The sequence below is a fragment of the Molothrus aeneus genome, chromosome 5, assembly GCF_037042795.1.
Source record: "Molothrus aeneus isolate 106 chromosome 5, BPBGC_Maene_1.0, whole genome shotgun sequence".
NCBI classification, from domain to species: Eukaryota; Metazoa; Chordata; class Aves; order Passeriformes; family Icteridae; genus Molothrus; species Molothrus aeneus.
The window spans coordinates 32415853-32434093 of record NC_089650.1 but is presented as its reverse complement, the minus strand read 5'-3'; the positions used below and the strand labels follow the sequence as shown (position 1 = coordinate 32434093).

At 42.8% G+C, this 18241-nt stretch overlaps 1 protein-coding gene across 1 annotated transcript; it reads right to left on the bottom strand.

Annotated features, from left to right (window-relative positions):
* Positions 1-284: 284 nt before the first annotated feature.
* On the bottom strand, positions 285-16447 carry E2F7 (E2F transcription factor 7). Its single transcript, XM_066550602.1, has 12 exons — positions 16367-16447; positions 13630-13905; positions 11499-11667; positions 8831-9112; positions 8027-8185; positions 6844-6981; positions 5789-5983; positions 5059-5143; positions 3895-4414; positions 2744-3014; positions 1019-1443; positions 285-461 (listed from the first exon to the last, which is right to left on the bottom strand). Exons 1-12 carry the CDS (start codon positions 16445-16447, stop codon positions 285-287), a joined length of 2778 nt encoding a protein of 925 aa, XP_066406699.1.
* Positions 16448-18241: the final 1794 nt, after the last annotated feature.

Here is an 18241-nt window from a genome sequence, read left to right as displayed (position 1 = left end):
TTTCCAAATTAAAATCACAATTACAATTTGATGCCCACAAGGCTGTGTGGAGCACAGAATCTGGATTCAAATCAGTACTGAAGGAACAATTCAGTAAAAGGATTTCTGTACCAAGGGTGACTTTGAAGAAGATGGCTAACAGAATCAGTGGGTGAATGCGTAGTGGGGAAGCATGCCAAAAGGGGTGACATTTTAACATGCTCCTCTTGCCAGGTAAGAGCTTGTTCTCTTGTAATTGATACCGGGTCCAAGGACAATCTGCCCACCTCTTGCAAAGAGCGGAATTAGTCAGGGCTGGTACTAGAGATTTCCAGTCTCCTCTGCACAGAGCTGGCATTTCTGGTCTGGTTGCCTTCATTTTTCTTCCATGCCACAGGGTCTCCAAGACTTCCAGGAGTTTTGAAAAATGCTTCATGATGTGCAGGACGAATACTCTTGGGAGTGAGAGGAGCTGATGAAGGCTATTTGTGAAAAAAACAAAACCCCAAAGTGATTCAGCAGAGTTCTCTCAAAGTCTACACATAAGCAGGCAAACAGAGGACTGCTGGAAGACATTAATCCTTGTACCCTTTTCCATTACATAGTGAAGAGAGGTCAGAACAGGGCTGAGGCAATAATCTAGGATACTACTACCTGAAAAGTGCTGCAACCAGCTGATTCCAGAATTCTGACACAACCCTTCTGGCCTCCTAATGTTTTTCTGTAGCCATTGCATAACACATAATGACACTGTCAGATGGGGGGAAAGCCCTTAGATTGCTAGGGGATTTTAGAATTTCTATAAGTTATAAAACCACTTCACTGTTCAGGACTAAACGTGCTATGCTGGGCTATGACTTCAACAGTGTCCCATACCCTTGCCACCCCTAAGATGGACACACACAAGCTAAGTGGAAGACAGCAGCTCTCAGCGTGCCAACTGGGCACTGACACAGAGGCACCAGCCTGCGGCACATGCCGCCATCAGGCACCTGGTACAGCTTCTCCATCACCACTCCTGCCCACCTTTCCCCCTTACCTGCTGCAGCTTCAGAAGGGTCACTGGGTGTCCCATGCACACAGGGGAGTCCAGCTTAACAGCACTGCAGGATCTTGTGAGCACAGGACTCAGGTGCAGAGCGGGGTGAGCCGGCTGCTGTGGATCCACCGAAGGGGCAGGTGAGACCTTGGGGGTGACAACGGCCGTGGTGCTTATGAACACAGGGGTGGGGGATGCCAGGCTGGACACACTGAAACTCGTGGAGGCAGCAGCTGAGAAGGAGCCATCGGGAACTGAGGAAAGAGGACTGGTGAACGAGGGAGAACAGACGAGAGGGAAGGAAGCCAAGGCAGCTGATGGCACCATGACACAGGGTACACTTAGAGAAGGCAACTTGTTCGCAGCCAGGCTGATGGCACCAGGGGCTTGGTTTGCAGAGAACAGGAAATTAAAACTGCTTAATCCTAAACCAAAGAAAGAAAAAAAAAAAAACCAAAGCATTAATAATCTTGAAAAAGGGAATTCAACTATTGTAACTTCATCTACAATAGGAAAAGTATGTGACATTAGAGAAAAGTCTGCCAAGGAAGTAAACTATGACAAAACAATAAAAAATAAGGAAGAAAAGTGTCACAATTCCCTAACTCTTCTGTCCAGTTCCCTTTCCTGATTTGCCTCCATTCCCCCCCCAATTGTCTATTCACTGTACATGCATCCATTTACTTTGGTCATATGAAGTACCAACCACACCCCTTGGTGTTTTCTGCTTCTGTCTTTGATTACAAGCAACATCCTGGCTAAACAAACTCTTTTTTTCCACTAACTTTTTTTCCACTAACATATATCCTCTGCTATATGAAAACATAGACATCACTTTTAATGAGGTAAAAAAAACCAGACAAACCAAACCCAACAGATGGGAGACACCCACAAGGATATATCACAGAGGCATTAATTTTGCTAAGAACAGCTGAACTACTGTGTTGAAGCCAAAGCTGCTCTGGCTCCCAGCTTATCTGATCTTCCAAAACACCAGGATCAGCATTTTTAAACTGAGCATCTCCAACCTAAGTGAAATGCCATAGACCCCACTCAACGTCACAAGTGAATCAAAGACTAAAGCAGTAGTCATGGAAATCTGCCACACATCCTGTTCCTACAAAGCAGTCATCCACACAAACACAGGCACAAAACATGGTGGACACGAAATCCCATTGCAGTATTTTCAGCTGCTTCCTCTAGATCCTCACGGTGTCATGCAAGCAGGGCTGGCTACATTCCCAGTGCCTTGGGTTTCAGGGGTTACACTGATAATGCATGTTACAAGACAGTACAAGGTTTGAAGATGATGAAATTCATACACTCAGGGGATGCTGCTGTTCTCTATTGGTCAGCTTTCTGCCAAATCTAGACTTCCAGCTCCTTTGACTTTTGAATGTTGTATAACTGTCTTTTTTGTACATAATTCAGAATTCATAATTCATAACTGTCTTTTGCACATAATTCAGGCATGCAAACCCCACATTGTTCAATACTATTAATGTTTGGGAACCTCAGAAAAATGTCTCTTTTCAGATGAGCAATAGTTTGTCATTGAGAACATTGAGTCAAGAGATTTCAGAGTTACTAAACTACTACAGAGAACTGCTGTGAGGGTTTTTTATGCTAAAAAATCACCTATTTCACCTATTTGTATGACTCAGTATTTGCTCAGTGAACAGATACAGAGGCTGGGGTGCCTCTAGGTCTCATGGCTGTCCTTACCAGCAGTAGGCTGAACATAAAGATACTGTGGTTGGAAAGGTTGATTGGCATTTTCTTTAGAGATGTGCTCATTTCCTGGAGGGGTTTCATCAGGGTCTTTGTTCTGAGATTGTTTTTCTTGCTCCTGACAATCTGAAGGCTTAGTGGACTCCTTGTTTGCCACCTCTGGAGCAGCAGGACTTGCAAGGTCAAGACGATTTGTTTCTAGATGTACAGCAGCTGAACAGCCACTTCCTGGGGAAGATTCTGCCTTGGGTGACTCAGAAGGCTTCTAAGCAAAAAACAGAAGTGGAAATGAAGAGTCCAAATTGAAATAAAACAGTGCAATACCTCTCATGCACCTTCCTCATGCATCTACGCAAAGAAGCAGCACAAGCCTGATTAGCAAATCACTAAGTTAAAATTTTTGTTTGGGGATTTGAAGAGTCATATTGGTGATGCCGAAACCCTGTGCTGTTTGCTGCAGTTCACATTCAGTACTTTGATACACTACATAAGAAATACCTGACCTCTGGGATTACTTTTTTATTGAGAAGGAAAAACACTTGATTCAAATGGTTTATATTCAATATTCAAATGGCTTATTTGACATGGTGTTGAGCTTGACCCCTACTTTCAGTATTTAAGAGAATTCTGAGATAACTGCACATCACCTTCATTATCATTATCTTTCTCTCACCAGCCTGCTATGGGCAACACTGGGCCTCAGAGAGAGGTACTCAGGCTGGAGAGTAGGGGGAAAGAACAAATCACATTTGCTGTAGCTCAGTAGAGTAAGCAATGCTGCTGCTGTCTGGGAAAGCTCAAGCTAACAGGGGAAGATGAGAAGTAATAACTATATTGATTTCTTCCCCTTTGACCAATTGTTTTGCTGTAGAAAATTATCAGGACGCTAATTCCAAAGAACAGCTGAGCATCACATCACTATGCAAAGCAACCCAAGTCCATTTTCCCCTGGTGGTGTGAAAACATCTCCCAGTTAATGCTTATACTTGCTGACACAGCCCACTTGCAAGTTTATGAACATGTGGGAGGCAGCGTTTTTATCTCTCAAGAGCAGTGCACTGAATTTTCCCTTCTGAAAAGACTGTCTTAGGCAAAAGTCTTTCCTTGCTATGAGAAAGACTAAGTGATAATGAAACCCACTTTACCTTGGGTACTACAAGTGAGAGAGGGAGGTCACTCTGCTCCAACATCTGCTTTTTGGCAGCTGGCTCTTCATCATCTGCAGGTGCAGAGGGCGATGAGCACTTGTGGGAGCTGCGCTTTTGGCAGGCAGGGGGAGGTGCAGCAGCCTGAGCTTCTGCACTCCTGTTTGCCAGGTCTCCTGCAGCGGGCAGGGGCTCGCTCACATTATTTTCCTGAAGACCACCACATAACATGAAAAGGGATGAAGATGGGAAGCACAGGAAGGGTTGGTTGGGGACCAGGGTAGGTTTTCCATTTTCTGTTTTGGAGGCTGCTGGCATGGAAGGGTGTGAAGCCTGGCTGCTGATACCATTTGGTAGTGAGAAGTTTGGCACATCTGCCTGAACCACAGGGAAAACTGCCTGAGGCAAAGAGTTAACACAAAAATCGGAGTCCCCAGGAACCGGAAGAAGGGAGAAAGGTAAGCTTATGTTGGAGTTCTTTGCTGAACTTAGTATTGTTTCGGTGTCATAAGCTTTATTCCTGAAAAACAAACAAAAAAAAAAAACCAAAACCCAAATAGTAATGAAAAAAGGAAAAATATTTATTCCAAAATTAAACCCCTATTTTATCCTTAGAAGCAGAGAGATATATATTTGGACATAAATGTGGAAAAATTCAACCCCCAAACAACAATTTTTACACAGTTTACAAGAAGGGTCACTTTTTATCATTTCTAGTAACACAGAAGCAGAGCTCTCAGGTTTCTGATGGACCAATAATGCTTTTGGCTGCACTTGACTAATCAATCATTCACAAATGAATTCAAATTGGAATAGGTGTAGAGAAGACAGATGACAGACAGAGATGCCCATCCACAGAATCATAATTTGCTCAACCTACCCAGATAATAGGTCAAAGGATGCAGGAATGACCTATATAAACATATACGACAGAAAGAACTACTGAAGCAAAACACCAAAAGCGGTACAAGTACAGATGGGTGTAAAATAACCATGGGAAAAAACAAAAAGCCGTGCTGATATCCAGTAATATTAAAATATTAAAATTGTAATAACGAGACTTTATGGCAACTTTTATATCTCAATCTCATCAATGGAATCTATCCTTAAACTAAACATGTCAAGCACTAAGCTGCAACTGGACAACAGCTAAGACCAACCTACCCGGTATCTTCCTCTATTTTCTGCCTGCAGACAGCTGCTAGATTTATCATTTTGGAACAATTTTCATCTGAATTCACAATACCGGCTGAAAGAACAAAGAGGAATTCAATTAATCACAGACAGGTTTACCAAACATATTTTGATACTGGCCATATAAAATAATTGCTATAATTTTTCAGTCCTGACACATTTTTATAACATCCACTAATCACCTAGAGCCAGAACCTGCAAGACACTCAGAACTCTCAGTCCCACTGGAGATGTGTTCAATATCATAATTTCCTATAAGAGGGAACTGTGGAAAGCCCTGTAATTACTTTATCTTTTTTAACAACTATCCATTATATTGTTACGATAAATTTCACTATGTTAGGAACCATAAAACAAAACAAGCATTTTGTGGCTAAATTTTTTTTCTTAATCAAGCTATCACAGAAGAAATTGTAGTATAGTTGTGTTAGTACAGAAATATTTACCTGTAGAAAATAAACTGCAGATTCAGTTGCAGTTATGGCCCAAATTCACCTCATGCACTTTAGGCATTTGACTGGAGGCTCTAAACCAGAAGTTTCATTATCATGTGCACAGTAGAAATATAGGTACCTCCCAAGAATAGTTCACATATTTAATTATGCTGATTCACCAATCAAGTGCCTTAAATTGATTGGTGCATGTCCTCATTTGGGCAGGTCCAGTGGGATAGAAAAGAACATGCTTCATTAGTAGTTACCTTGCCTCTCTTGATGTGGGCTGTTAGGCTCAGAACTGACTTTCCTTCTGGTTGCTTCACAAATCTGTGCACTGCTAAATGAAGAGTGACGTGTAAACCTTTGCTTTCCAGTAGCACTGGTCTGGTAGTGGGCACAGGCTCCTCGCTGTGTCTCTGGCAGAGGATCTGATGTTGGGCTATGCTCTCTCAGCTCATCTGTAGGGACATAATATTGTACAACAGTCCTTCAGGTAACACAGCTCATCATTTATGCTTCTGCCATATTACCAAACTTGGCGTTAAGGGAAGAGGCAACCTCTGTATTATCTCAAACCTCACAACAAACCTAGAACTCAGTAAGCACCAGTAGACAAGATAAGGGCTTCCTTCCTATCCAATCCATAGCAGCTACAGCAGCAGCTACACTCCAGTGTGCTAGCCAGGAGGAGAAAGTGTACTAAGTAGTATTTACATTATCTTTCATTTTACTTGTTCCTGGCACTGTCCTGATGCAAATATCAAAGCCAAAGGGCTTCCCTTTGCTCTGGCTTCTAGCCAAGGAACATCATCTTACAGAGATGTGCTATTCCACCACCTTGTTCTTAGCAGACAAAGCTTTGGTAGAAGGGGCCATATGCAAGAAACAGCCCTGCTGTACTTTGTTACGGCCCCTTACAAAGAAAATAATGCACTGTATATATATTGGCTGCACTTGACTAGTCAATCATTCACAAATTAAGGAATTACTAAAATTTTGCCACCCAGAACAGCTGTGGACCCAGATTTGAAGATGTCAGTGCTATCTGCTATTGCTCTACAATTCACACAGTTATGCATACAGTTATCTAAGTCAGTGTAAAAATACCTACAAGACACAGTATCCTTCAACACCCCTCCACAGACCCAGATCTTGGGTGCAAAGTCTAACAAGGGCAAATGTTGAGCTGGCAGCAATTAAAAATCGCAGGGTATGCATTGAATGCTGAGCCATTCTTTACACACAGAAAACAACCTTTTACCACTTGGGAAGGGACTGTCAGAGCAAAAAGAAAATAAATGCAAGCTACACAAGTTACCAGTTTTTTCAGGGAATTCCACAGGCCCAATCCACTTGAAAGCTGGTTTGCGTCCTCGCTCCTCTGTGACGTGGACTTTCTTGATCAAGCCTAGGCTGGTGAGAACATTGGCAATATCATACAGTCTTCGTACCTTTGCTAACAAGAGAGGGCAAGAGTAGATAAGAGAGTCAGGTTTACAATGCATACAGGACATATTCATGTGCTAATTTCAATCCAGACTATCACCATAGCTTTCATAGATGAGATGGGCAAATCAAATTGGGATGGACTTAGGCCACCTCCCATGAAGTCTGCCATGCCAGCTCCCACCCGACTGTCACTGCTACTTCATAGCTTAGCTGCTCAGGTTTAAACTCATCTACTTCATTTGGATGGATACAGGTTAGGGAGTGATTACAGCAACTTGCCCAGAAAGGCAGCTACCTCCACATGGGTAAGGAGAAGCTGGTGGAAAGCGGCACAAGGGTGCACAGCTGATCACAAGAAGACACATATTTATAATTTCTAAAAATGTAACATGCTCAGGAAAATCTCTGTGATTCTAGTAAATAACATCTTTGAGCTGACTATGATACCCACATATTTTCCAGCTAAACTCCTCACATTTCTTCTTATACGTGGGGTAGAATTTCAAGACTGAAGTGCAAGTACTTTATTTTAAAAGTACTTTTAAGTCTTTAAAGTCTTTATCTCAGAAGATTTATTTACTAATGCTAAGTTCTCCAAGTTATCCAAGGGATTGAAGTACTAATCCTCACTAACTGAAAGCAAACCCTGCCATCCAGCTGTAAAAGATTTCTGGGGTAAAAAGGAGAAGGAACATATTTCTCCGGAGAGAAAATTAATTCCATTAAATTAATCAATGTGCTTCAGTTCTGAAACACCATTCAGAGCAGTACAGGAAACAGGGTTTAAGTATAAAAAGAAATCAACAACAATGAATTTTCTTCTTTATTCTGAAGCTGAACTCAGGAGATAATTGTCAAACTGACTCTTTTCCACATCAAGCTGTTTTCACAAATATGCACTTGCAATGAAAAAAACCCCAGAACATATTCCAGGAAAAGATGCACAAATCGCTTTTGCTGTTACATACTGGTGTCTGTTTGCTGTCAGACCAAACATGCCCCATTTTCTTTACTCACTGACGGATTGATTTGCCTCTCATTAGCCATCTTACTTTTAAATTTGCTGTGGTCCACTGTATCCTGGGTTTCTTCTATCAGTATCTTTGCTGCGATGTCCAGAGTGACTATCTTGGTCTTGGAGACAAGGAACAGCATGACAAACTTTTGGCTCATAATCCGCAATGACTTGTCCTTTCTGCTGTTTGCAGATGCTGTGTTACAAATAATACCCAAGGCTCTTAGCATGTGTCATCCATCACAGCCAGAAAGCTAGTGAGAAGGTTTCTCACACACAAAATAAGTAAAGTATTTCCTTGCCAGAAAGCAGAAATTAATTGAAAGGCAGCAAATAACTAATTAATGCAGACAAGAGTCTCTCTTCAAAGGGCAATAAAAATTCAAATTTGCAGAAATAGCTTTTAGAAAGTGAAATTCCAAAGCTGATTTTATGTAATGTTACACAGTTTGTGCCACTGTAATTTTGTGACTCTAATGGACTTTGTGACTGAAAACCATCACGTGTTATATGGGCAGCATGCAAAGAGTGGACAAATGAAGATGATTCTTTCTGACAGGATAAAGCATTTACTGTCAGATTCAGGTGGGGAAAGAACTGGATTGTTCAGCAGAACTTCCTGCCAGTCTGTAGGACAGACAGAAACATCCATCTTGAGACCTATGTTAGGGACAGAATAGAAGGAAGAATTCTGTACCTTCCATGGTGAATTCAGCACCTTTTTGCAAAGGAGAACTTTTTATTATTTAATTTAAAGGCAAAGCAAGGGAAAAAGTGACATAGTAAACTGGAGAAAGAGACTTTGTGTCTTGTATCATCACACATTTAGTAATCATCCTACCAGAGGTGCAATCCGGTTCTGAAAAGTCCGGTAATGGTCTGTCTTGAGAATCTGGAATAGTTTCCTTTTTCCGTTCTCCAAATTTGTACTCTAAGTCCTGCTCCTTGTGCTGGGAGGTCATTAACTCTCCATACTGCAGCTCTCCTGCCTCCTGAAGCATTTTCAGAGTTTGGCTGAGGTTGTGCCGGCCATGCCAGCAGTATTGGTTCTTGGCCACACGACTGACCAGCTGCAATGACTCCAGGACATTAACAATATCGTAAATTCGTCTCCGCTCAACTCCTGTTTGGGAAGTGGGGGGAGAAGATAAAAGAGACATAGATGCTCATCTTAGTTCAGCAGAAGCAATCAGAGAACAGGTTGTTCTCTAATAGACATTTTCAGTGTTCACATGGACACAGTCTATTAGCTACATCTATATTTGCACACTGAAAATCTGCCTTATGCATGGCCAGCTTCATGGTGTGTTGCTCTTTGTCCGCTTTCATAACTTCCAGCCCAGCCACGGCTTCAGCTCAAAGCACCTACACTGTGTTTAGAGCTGGCTGCAGTCTGCCAGCCCCATTCACTCAAGCCTACCCAGACTGCCTCAGGGTATTCAGAGCACTTTGGCCCTTTACAGAGAGCCTCAACAAGCAGACACATACCCGTACACAAGCCTGTGTGTAACGGCAGAAAAGGGTCTGTCACAGCATAGAGATAAAAGACCCTCATACAGGAACCAGGGGAAGTGCAGTCCTCCACTTACATTTACAGTGACACAATTACTTTTACTTGCTAAGCAAGTACCAAGTAAAGGGGTATCAACAGCTTCACAAGGTGCAGAGTGCTGTAGAATGAGACCTACCGTTCCCAAACACAACAGAAACAAATTATCAGTGCTGGCTGGGTCAAGTCCTATAGGAAATTTATGAAATATGTCCAATATTGAGTTCAGCCTGACTGATATAAGCAAGGTTGGGGACTGAATATGAACAGGTTGGTGGCAATGCTCACTAAGTGTCCTAAGTGCTTGTGTCCAGTGCTGTTTGAAGCATGGCTCTTATATGTAGCACAATGTACTATACGCTGGTGGCAGCATCTGCACCAAAAATCTTCTAACAGTTAACATCAGCCTAGCAGAACAAGTGCTAGTTAGGGTGAAAGGTTTTGAAAACCTCCCTGTGAGAGGCAAGGCCATAATGTACCTGTTTACCCATTTGAAGACTAGGCATAATACTTACCAACTTAAAACACATATTGGGTGAAACAATCCACGAGTATTTGCAAGTGTGTGAAGAATTTGGAACAAAATATAATTCAGAAAAACAAGAGTGTTACACATATTCTGGTATCTGTCAGGCACCAGCAGCACAGCCCCCCTTGCGGCCTTCCGCATCTCTTCCGTGAACAAAGCGATATACATTTGTAGCAAAAACTGTATCACAGACCTTTTTGTTACATTGAGAGCAGCAACATCAGCAGGGGGTAATTTCGTGGTCACTGAAGCAAATGGATACAAGCAAGGAAGAGAAAACCAAGGGAAGAAGGACAACCAAAACTTCCCCTTTCTGGGAGGTAAAATTTCCAACAATAACTTTTAGAAGAAAGGTTCTGTTATTTAGGAAAGCAAGTCAATGCCACTCCCAACACAGAATAAAGCGCTATTCATGTTCAGCTGTACAAGGCTGGAGCATGAGCATCTCATGCAAGCACATAAAGAAGTAACTGCAGAATTTAATTTAAAAATAATTTATCTATTTACCTAATCTGTATTCTATCCCATTTCCAATTCACTCTACCAAGGCAAATAAATGGGTATTTTGAGGCCTTTCTTAACAGATTTACAGAAGACATCATTCTCCTGTTCCTTTTCTTCCCAAAACAGACAAATTTCATTTTTGCCACAACTTTTTTGTTGATACCTGAGTTTTAAATGTAGATACAAGATTTATTTAGTTTAAGTCCAATTTTGTTAAGCCCTTCCTAGCTAAGAAACAACCTCTCCAAAGACTCAGATATTTTTGCTATTGCTTTGTCTGAGTCCTCTCTCCCAAGTTTTATTACTTCTTGCAGATAGTTCTTTAATCTTTCAACTAAAACCAAACCTAACAGCAGAACCAGCAAATGAGCCACTTAAAACAAGACATTTTCTCATGGTACTCTTGCAGTTCTCCCAGTATCTTCCCATCACAAGGTGATATTCAAAGCTAAGGTAACCTTGATGAACCATGTGATCTTGGAAGATACGATGTCAAACCTGTTCAGACATCAAGGAGTAAACACAACTGATCTTCTGTGCATACCAGTTTGCAATTGTTTCCCCAAATGTTTCATTTTGACAAAATTTGTTGTCTATAAATCCTCCTTCAGAGGGTTTGTAAATCCTATCTCCTGCAGTGTTTAATGAATTGAATATTTAAGAAAGTAACAGAGTTGGTAAACAGTTAGAAGCAAGATCTGCCTAGTAAAAAGTGCAGAAAGTCAGAAAGCAGATTTCAAAATGGTAGACACAAAGACACTGAAGAATATTAGGCATTTCCAACTCTTGATTAGTATGATTAGAAGAGCATCCAGACCCTGGGAAAGGCAGATCTTGAAAGCAGTCTGTTAGAATATGATCTTTGGAAGGCCCACCTGTTAGGTTACCCCAGGTGATCAGTTACCCCAGTTTCACAGGTATACATACCAAGAATTGAAGCCACTTCATCCAAAGAAATGGTAGTTTTCTCTGTTGACAATGGATAATTTGGATACCGAGCTAGAAACTTTTGGCACAAGAGTCCTAAGCTTTTCTGTTTTCTGCTGGGCCTCTGCTTTTCAAATTCATCAACCGTGCTGTCATCTACTATATCATACTGTTAAAAAATAAATGTTAACCCTTTAGTGCAGAGCTTTTAAAAGCAAGACATACTCAAGTGAGGCTTATTTCAGATATTATCAATATTTAAGATCAGATTTTCTAATTAAAAAATAAAAACATGGACTCCTTGAAAGCACACAGCACTCGGATAACACAACTGCAAGCTCTTCTTATTTCATCACACAAGACAGCTACAGAAAAATTCTTATCTGTGCAATCATAAAATAGTGGTCATGCATAAGGAAAAAAACCAGTAAGATCAATACCCAAGACTAGTAGACAGCAAGACTATACTTGGAAAGGGTATTTCTTTTGGAAAGAAGGAAGAATATGCTCTCAGACACTTCTGGATCAAATAAAAGAGGAGATGCAGAAGCCATCAAGAAGTTCCTGCAAAACATCTGTTTGCTGACTTTTACAGTGACTCTATCACTTTAAGAAAGTGGTGATTGGGGAAGGGGTGGGGGCACTTTGCTCAGAAACTATAAAAGGTGCTACTCAGTCTTTGAACCTTAAACTTAGCCAAGATGTTAGCTTAAGTAATTCTGTAGGATGGTCTGACTGTGGTCTTTCTGACCCTGCAGTGGGAAAAAATAGAAACCAGCAAAACCGTGGTGGCAAGAATGTAGGAAGAGGCATGTTTGTTTATCTCAAAACAAGAACGATGGAGGATTATTTTGCACTGGTAACTCTAGGGTTATCTTCTGCGTTATAAAAGGGAAAAGAAGTCTTGCCCTCTGGCAAAGAAAAGCTGAAGGTGGTGGTAGCTGTGGAAATATGTGTTTCCTAGCTTATGGGATCTTAAACTGTCTTTAGCTATTTGCAAGTAAGTTACCTTGTGTCAGGCTGGTGCTCTGAGAGAACTGAGTTTTATGTGGTATAGAAATAGCAGTATTCTTACTCTAAAACTTTTCCTTCTTTTGTATGTTACCCTTCAAAGTACAGAAGATTATTAAATCAAAGTTTTATTAACTAGAAAATAATTGAACTCTTTATAGTAGCCACTCCAAAAATGCTGTGTGATCTTAGCAGGCTTGGAGTGGTAAAATGAACTAACCTTAAACATCAACTACTTTTTACCTACTGGACACTATGTTACGAATGATCTCTAGGGAACTGTTTGCTTTGTTATGACCATGAAAGCTGCAGAATTTTTTACACTACTGTTGCTACTGCAGTTGCTGTAAAAACTACACTTCCAGAGTGACCTGTACCTATGAAATGATGCTTCTCAGCAGAAGGACCCAGAACTATTGTCTTGTAGTTGAAATCAACAGGGAAGGATATTCCACAAGAAATGAAGCAGGAGAGGAAAAGCAGCAGTTGGAACAAAAAAAAAAAAAGCATGAAGGAAGAAAACTGCAATGATGCATATTACAATCTGATGTCATTCTCTCTAGGGACAGACTTCATGAAGTGAGGACAGGAATCAACCCCTGCATTGCTTAAGTCTTGTGAAGTAGAAATTTTAATGCCTGACCTTGCTTTCTGACCACTAGTTTGGGAGCTGGGGGGAAAAGTGGGAATAAAGGGTTTCGGCAGACCACTTTGCAGGACTGTTGTAGATGGGATCTAAGATTTGGAGAGTATATTCTCTCACTGTCAAATTTATTTTTGAAAAGGATGCTTGTTCAAAACAGATCTGGCATTTTTCTTTCTAATGTGGTCCACGAGTACTTCAGTTGGGGAAATCAAACATTTAAGCTCTACTTCCTTCATTGTCCTTTTAAGTAATATTCAGGCTCTTGAGGGGATCTCAGGTCAATTTCTAGTAACTCACTTACTTTTGAAGTCCTACTGCTCAGACATTGCTGTGTAGGCAGCAGTCCCGGGGAATGTCTTGCAATTCTGCACCATTCCATAGGGAGCAAAGAACCAGTTGGAAGAAATCTGAGGAGCAACTTAAGGAAGGTCTGAATCCTAACTGAATATAGGATAATTGTGTTCTGAGTCTCACCTGTAACAAATCGGGTGTGTCACTCTGCTCACTGTTTTCTATGGGTCTGAAGAGCTCTTTCTTCTTTTCCCTGTCCCTCATGTCAGGACTAGCAGCACTAACCAGAATCTTCAGGTTAGTAGTAGGAGTCCAGGGATCAGGTTGAGGTCTGTCAATGATCTTAACAGGTGTAATTGGATTTCCTTCCGGTGTGCAGCCTTTTTGCTTTGATAGATCAATAGGTTCATTCTTAATGGGAGTCTTTGGGGCCATCCTGGATCGATCATATATGTTTTCCTATTAAAAACAAAGTTTTATTAGACACAAGAGGAAAAAAAGATTCCAGCAATCAATTTCATGATTCTTATGAAGTTATTTTTACTGACTTGTGCCTTGGCACTCATAGCTATATTTAGCACAGTTCTTCTGCCTTTGTTGGGAATGTTAAAATATTCTACATGCTGCTATATTGGAGGAAGTGTATTTGAGATACTGCCTTGAAATATAGAACCTGAGGTCAATCAGTCTAACCTGTGGCCTACTAGGCTTTTACACTCTGACTGTTGTTACAAGAAAGCATTGCCCACAAACATAAATCACCAAATTGCAGGGAAACTGAAATCATGCACTGGTCACATTACACTTAGCAAGAAAGCAGAGTTCTGTTTGAAAGGTCCCAGGTTAAAAGCCATGCTGGAGATGCAGCTCAAACTCACAAAATATCAGACTAAAGGGGACATAACCTCATCTGCAAGCAAGGCAAGTTTTGCATCTGCACTGTCTGCTGTGCAAAGCAACTAAGAAAATCTCCATAACTGTTCCTTTACTACAGCTAAGAGCTGCTAGGAGGAAAAGTCTGATTCATCAGCTGATTTTTATCATTTCCTGAATGAAGCTCAATTCCTTCCAGTCCCTAGCTGCCATCAAGCTTTTTTTTGTATTTCAGCTATGGATCTGCAAGAATTATCACTACAAATGAACTCACTTCAAGGGACCGACTGAAGGAAGCATTATTGGTACCTTGATTTAATGTATTTTATTTTGTGCTGTAAGAAATCCAATTCAGAAATTGAATAAAATCCTGAAACAAAATATTAATTTATACTGGGTTATCCTAAGAACTTTCTTAAGTTTTGCCTTTTACTTGGAGTAATTTAATTATTCTGTAGCTGAAATATATTAAAATGGGTGATTCCAAAGGTCATCCTAACAGGAACATCTAGCTAGAAAGTAGAAAAAAGTTTTAGTAACAACTGAAACTGACTTTTACTAGGAGTAGTTTTGTAGCATTCAGACTGGAAACAAATTTGGCACACCAAAAGCATTGTGCTGAGCACTGACGAACAATTCTGCATACATTCATCTATGAATTACCCAAAAGGCTGTAATAAATACATCTCTTTTTTTACAACTAACAGTCAGCCAGTTATAACTTGCTACACTGTGATAAATAGGGGTCAATTTAGAGGTCAGGGTACTTCTTAGAATATATATTCATATAGCGTTGGCACTCAATATTTTCTTGCAATTTCACGTTTGGCAGTGAATCAACCCTTAAGTAATGCAGAAAGTCTATCTTCCCCTAAAGTTCCTGTTCATTATGGCTGGTGGTAATGGAACTGCAGTGAGGGCAGCTGAAGCAACCTGCTGTTTCAGTACCTCAGATCTTCATGTTTTTGTGCAAATACCACAATGAAAAGCACATGACTATGCCCTTTCAAATCTTTATTTCCTACCATCAGATCTTCTATTTTCTACTATCATAATTACCTGATAAGGTAAGAAACACTTTTACCCTCTCTCCTCTCCTTTTTTTCAGTAGCTGCAACACTCTGTGAAGTCCTACCTGTATTGCACAAAATCTCAAGGGCAGTTGGTAGAAGTACGAGGTAGAGGACAGGAAAGGCCAGCCTGATGAACTTAGTGTGTGAGCAGGAGTTGAAACAAATCTTTGATATAATAGAAATGGAACCTGACAAGAACTGTGTGAATTTTGGAGGACTCAGATTGAGCATGGACAACAGGTCATTAATTGCATCTAATTCAGGAGACATTACTGAAACAATGAGCTTGCTCCTTGCTGAGTGGCCCTACTTAGCTTCTTGACTGGAGAACTGCACTTTATGAATACAGGCCAGAAGGCAATCACGGTGGACATATCCATGAGTATGCTCAAACTACTGTTAATCAACAGAACCATACTATTCCTGTGCCAAGTTAAGAACCTGGTGGTTCTTACCTTTAGAACCATGAGTCTCTACAAAAGCCTTCTCCACCTTACCACATGGTAGCCATTGGGATACTTGAGATCACTGAGTGAGTTCTACTCAGCTAAATGGTGTTTCCCGCTGTGTAGTGCCAGAGTGCAATCACTTCACTTACTGACAAGTGTGGCATGACTGAGGCTTCTCACACTGGATTATTTCTTTACCTTAAGGGTGGTGCTGGACATCCCAGTGCCCCAGGTGCAGACAGGTAAGATGCTGCTGTACAGTAACAGGGCAGAGCAGGTCCGATGGGCAGCATCTCAAACGCTGCCCACGGAGCCACAGAGGCGCGACCCAGAGCCGGACTCGTCCCAAGCCCCCCGGCTGGCGGCCCTGCACTCGCGGGGCTGGGGCTCCGCGGCGCCCCCCGCTCTCGCCGCCCTCCCTCCCTCTTTCTCTCCTCCCCGCACCGGCCCGCGGCTCCGGACAACGCCTGCAGGGACCGCGCGGCGCCGAACAGGACCGGACCCCCCTCCGGCCCTCCCGCTCACCTTCTGGGCCGCCTCGGCGCGGCCCCGCCGCCCCGGCCGGGCGCTCGCCAGGTCCCGCAGCGCCAGGACGCTCACCTCCATCTGCAAAGCGAGAAGGCGCCTTGAGCCCGGCTCTTAAGAGGAGCCGCTCCCGTCCCCGGAGGGACGCGCGGGGAGCGCGGCTGCTCGGGGCTGCGTTCCCGGGGAGGGAGGGCGGGAGGGAAGGCGGGCAGGGGGCGGGAGGCTCGGCGGGCTCCGCGCCCTCACCTCGGCCGGGGCCGGGGCGCGCGGGAGGCGCGCGGCTCTGCCGCTCCCGCCAGGCGCCCTCAGACATCGCTTTACAATCCGGCCAATCAGGCGCGGCCGCCGGGGAGTCCCGGCCGCGCCGCCGGCCAATCAGCTCGCGGGCAGGCGGCGCGCGGCATCGGGCGCGCGGGACGGGGCTCCCGCCCGCGCGGAGCCGTTTCGCTCCTTTTCTTGGCGCCGCCGCCCCGCCGGCCGGGCGGGAAACGCCGGGAGAGCCCCTGCCCCTCTGCCGGGCCGCTGCCGCCGCCCTTAAACCTGGGAGCGGGGGGGGACGGCTGAGTCAGCGAGAGGCGGCTGCCCCCTCGGTCGCCCGGCCACCGGCTCGTAGGAAACGCCGCCGCGGTGTCCGCGCCCCGGCAGCGCCGCCCGGGGCGGGGGTCGAGCGGCTCAGCAGCCCCGGGCAGCTCGGACAGCCTTGTGGTCCTCCAGCTCATTCCCTGAAGCGAGTCTGCTGCCGGGAAGTAGAGCGAGCAGACGCCGTGAGGAGCGGTCTGGAGCCTTCGCTTTTGCCCGAGACTCTGCTCTGTGGGTTTCCCTCCCTTGGGACCTCATTACATACCCAGATAAAGGGGGAACTGAAGGGAGCCGTGTCCAAAGTTAACAAATCAAATAAATCCCGGCAGCCTGTGGAGCGGTGCAGTGATGGGATTATAGCTGTACCTGTTGAGACTATGGAGACACAATGTTGCAAAAAAAAAAAAAAGAAAAAAGGGGAAATTGTCAAAATTATCACTTTCTGCAATGCAGAATACTTCTGTTATTGCTCTTTGCTTGAGATCCTTTCTGGAGAAATTTGCTCTGTGCAGTGTAATTAAATTTGTGTTTTGAAGTGTATTTAAGATTTTTATTTTGTATTTAGGATTTTTTATTAAAGTTGCAACAGCAGACATGCTGCTGCATTATTCCTGTCTTGTTTTGTTGTGGGAGGACTTCCCTCTGAAATAGCTTGTGAGCTAGTAATGAGTTGTCACAGAAGAAAAAATCCAAGGCACAGTTCTGATAATTTATAAAAATATTCACTTAGTAATTTTTGAGGAATAGAAAATTTTTCTTTTCAATAAGAATGTATAAAACAGCTAGATATTGTCTCTTGCATTAATTTTAATTTGCTAATTTTTAAAATAGTGTGATTTTTTTTCTTTTCAGCAAGTTCCAGAACACCACAGTTTGCTGAAGAAAACGAAATATAAACTCTCAGAGAACCTTCTTTTATCTTTAAAAAAAAATCTTAAATGGCCCTATGTAAAACAGCTCTTCATGCTTCCAAAACCTACCTATTTTTAAGAGGAACATGAATTCCGTAACTGCAAAGTGTGTCTCTCAGTACATATTTGCAGATATGTAGAGAGAAACATTTCTAAAGGAGTGAACTATTACTGCTGCTGTCACTCATAGGAACTCTGAAAACAGACTCACGAGAATCATGAGAAATGCAGAGTCATGGAAAATGAAGGCAGGATCTCGTGTCACAGCCTGACAAGCCCAGGCATGATTTCTAGACCAAAGGAAAGAAGCTGAGAAGAGAGTGTAGCAGCTGAGAACCTGCTTGTGTGCTGTGGCCCCAGTGACAGGAAATTGCCATCTGTCACT

What these genes read in the sequence shown, in the direction of transcription:
- E2F7 (XM_066550602.1), bottom strand. Translation starts at nt 16,447, where the DNA reads ATGGAGGTGAGCGTCCTGGCGCTGCGGGACCTGGCGAGCGCCCGGCCG. An exon ending in GCGCCGAGGCGGCCCAGAAG is followed by an intron (nt 13,906 to 16,366) that starts GTGAGCGGGAGG and finishes TGTTTTTAATAG; the next exon opens with GAAAACATATATGATCGATC. An exon ending in TTATGTTCAGCCTACTGCTG is followed by an intron (nt 1,444 to 2,743) that starts GTAAGGACAGCC and finishes TCTTTGGTTTAG; the next exon opens with GATTAAGCAGTTTTAATTTC.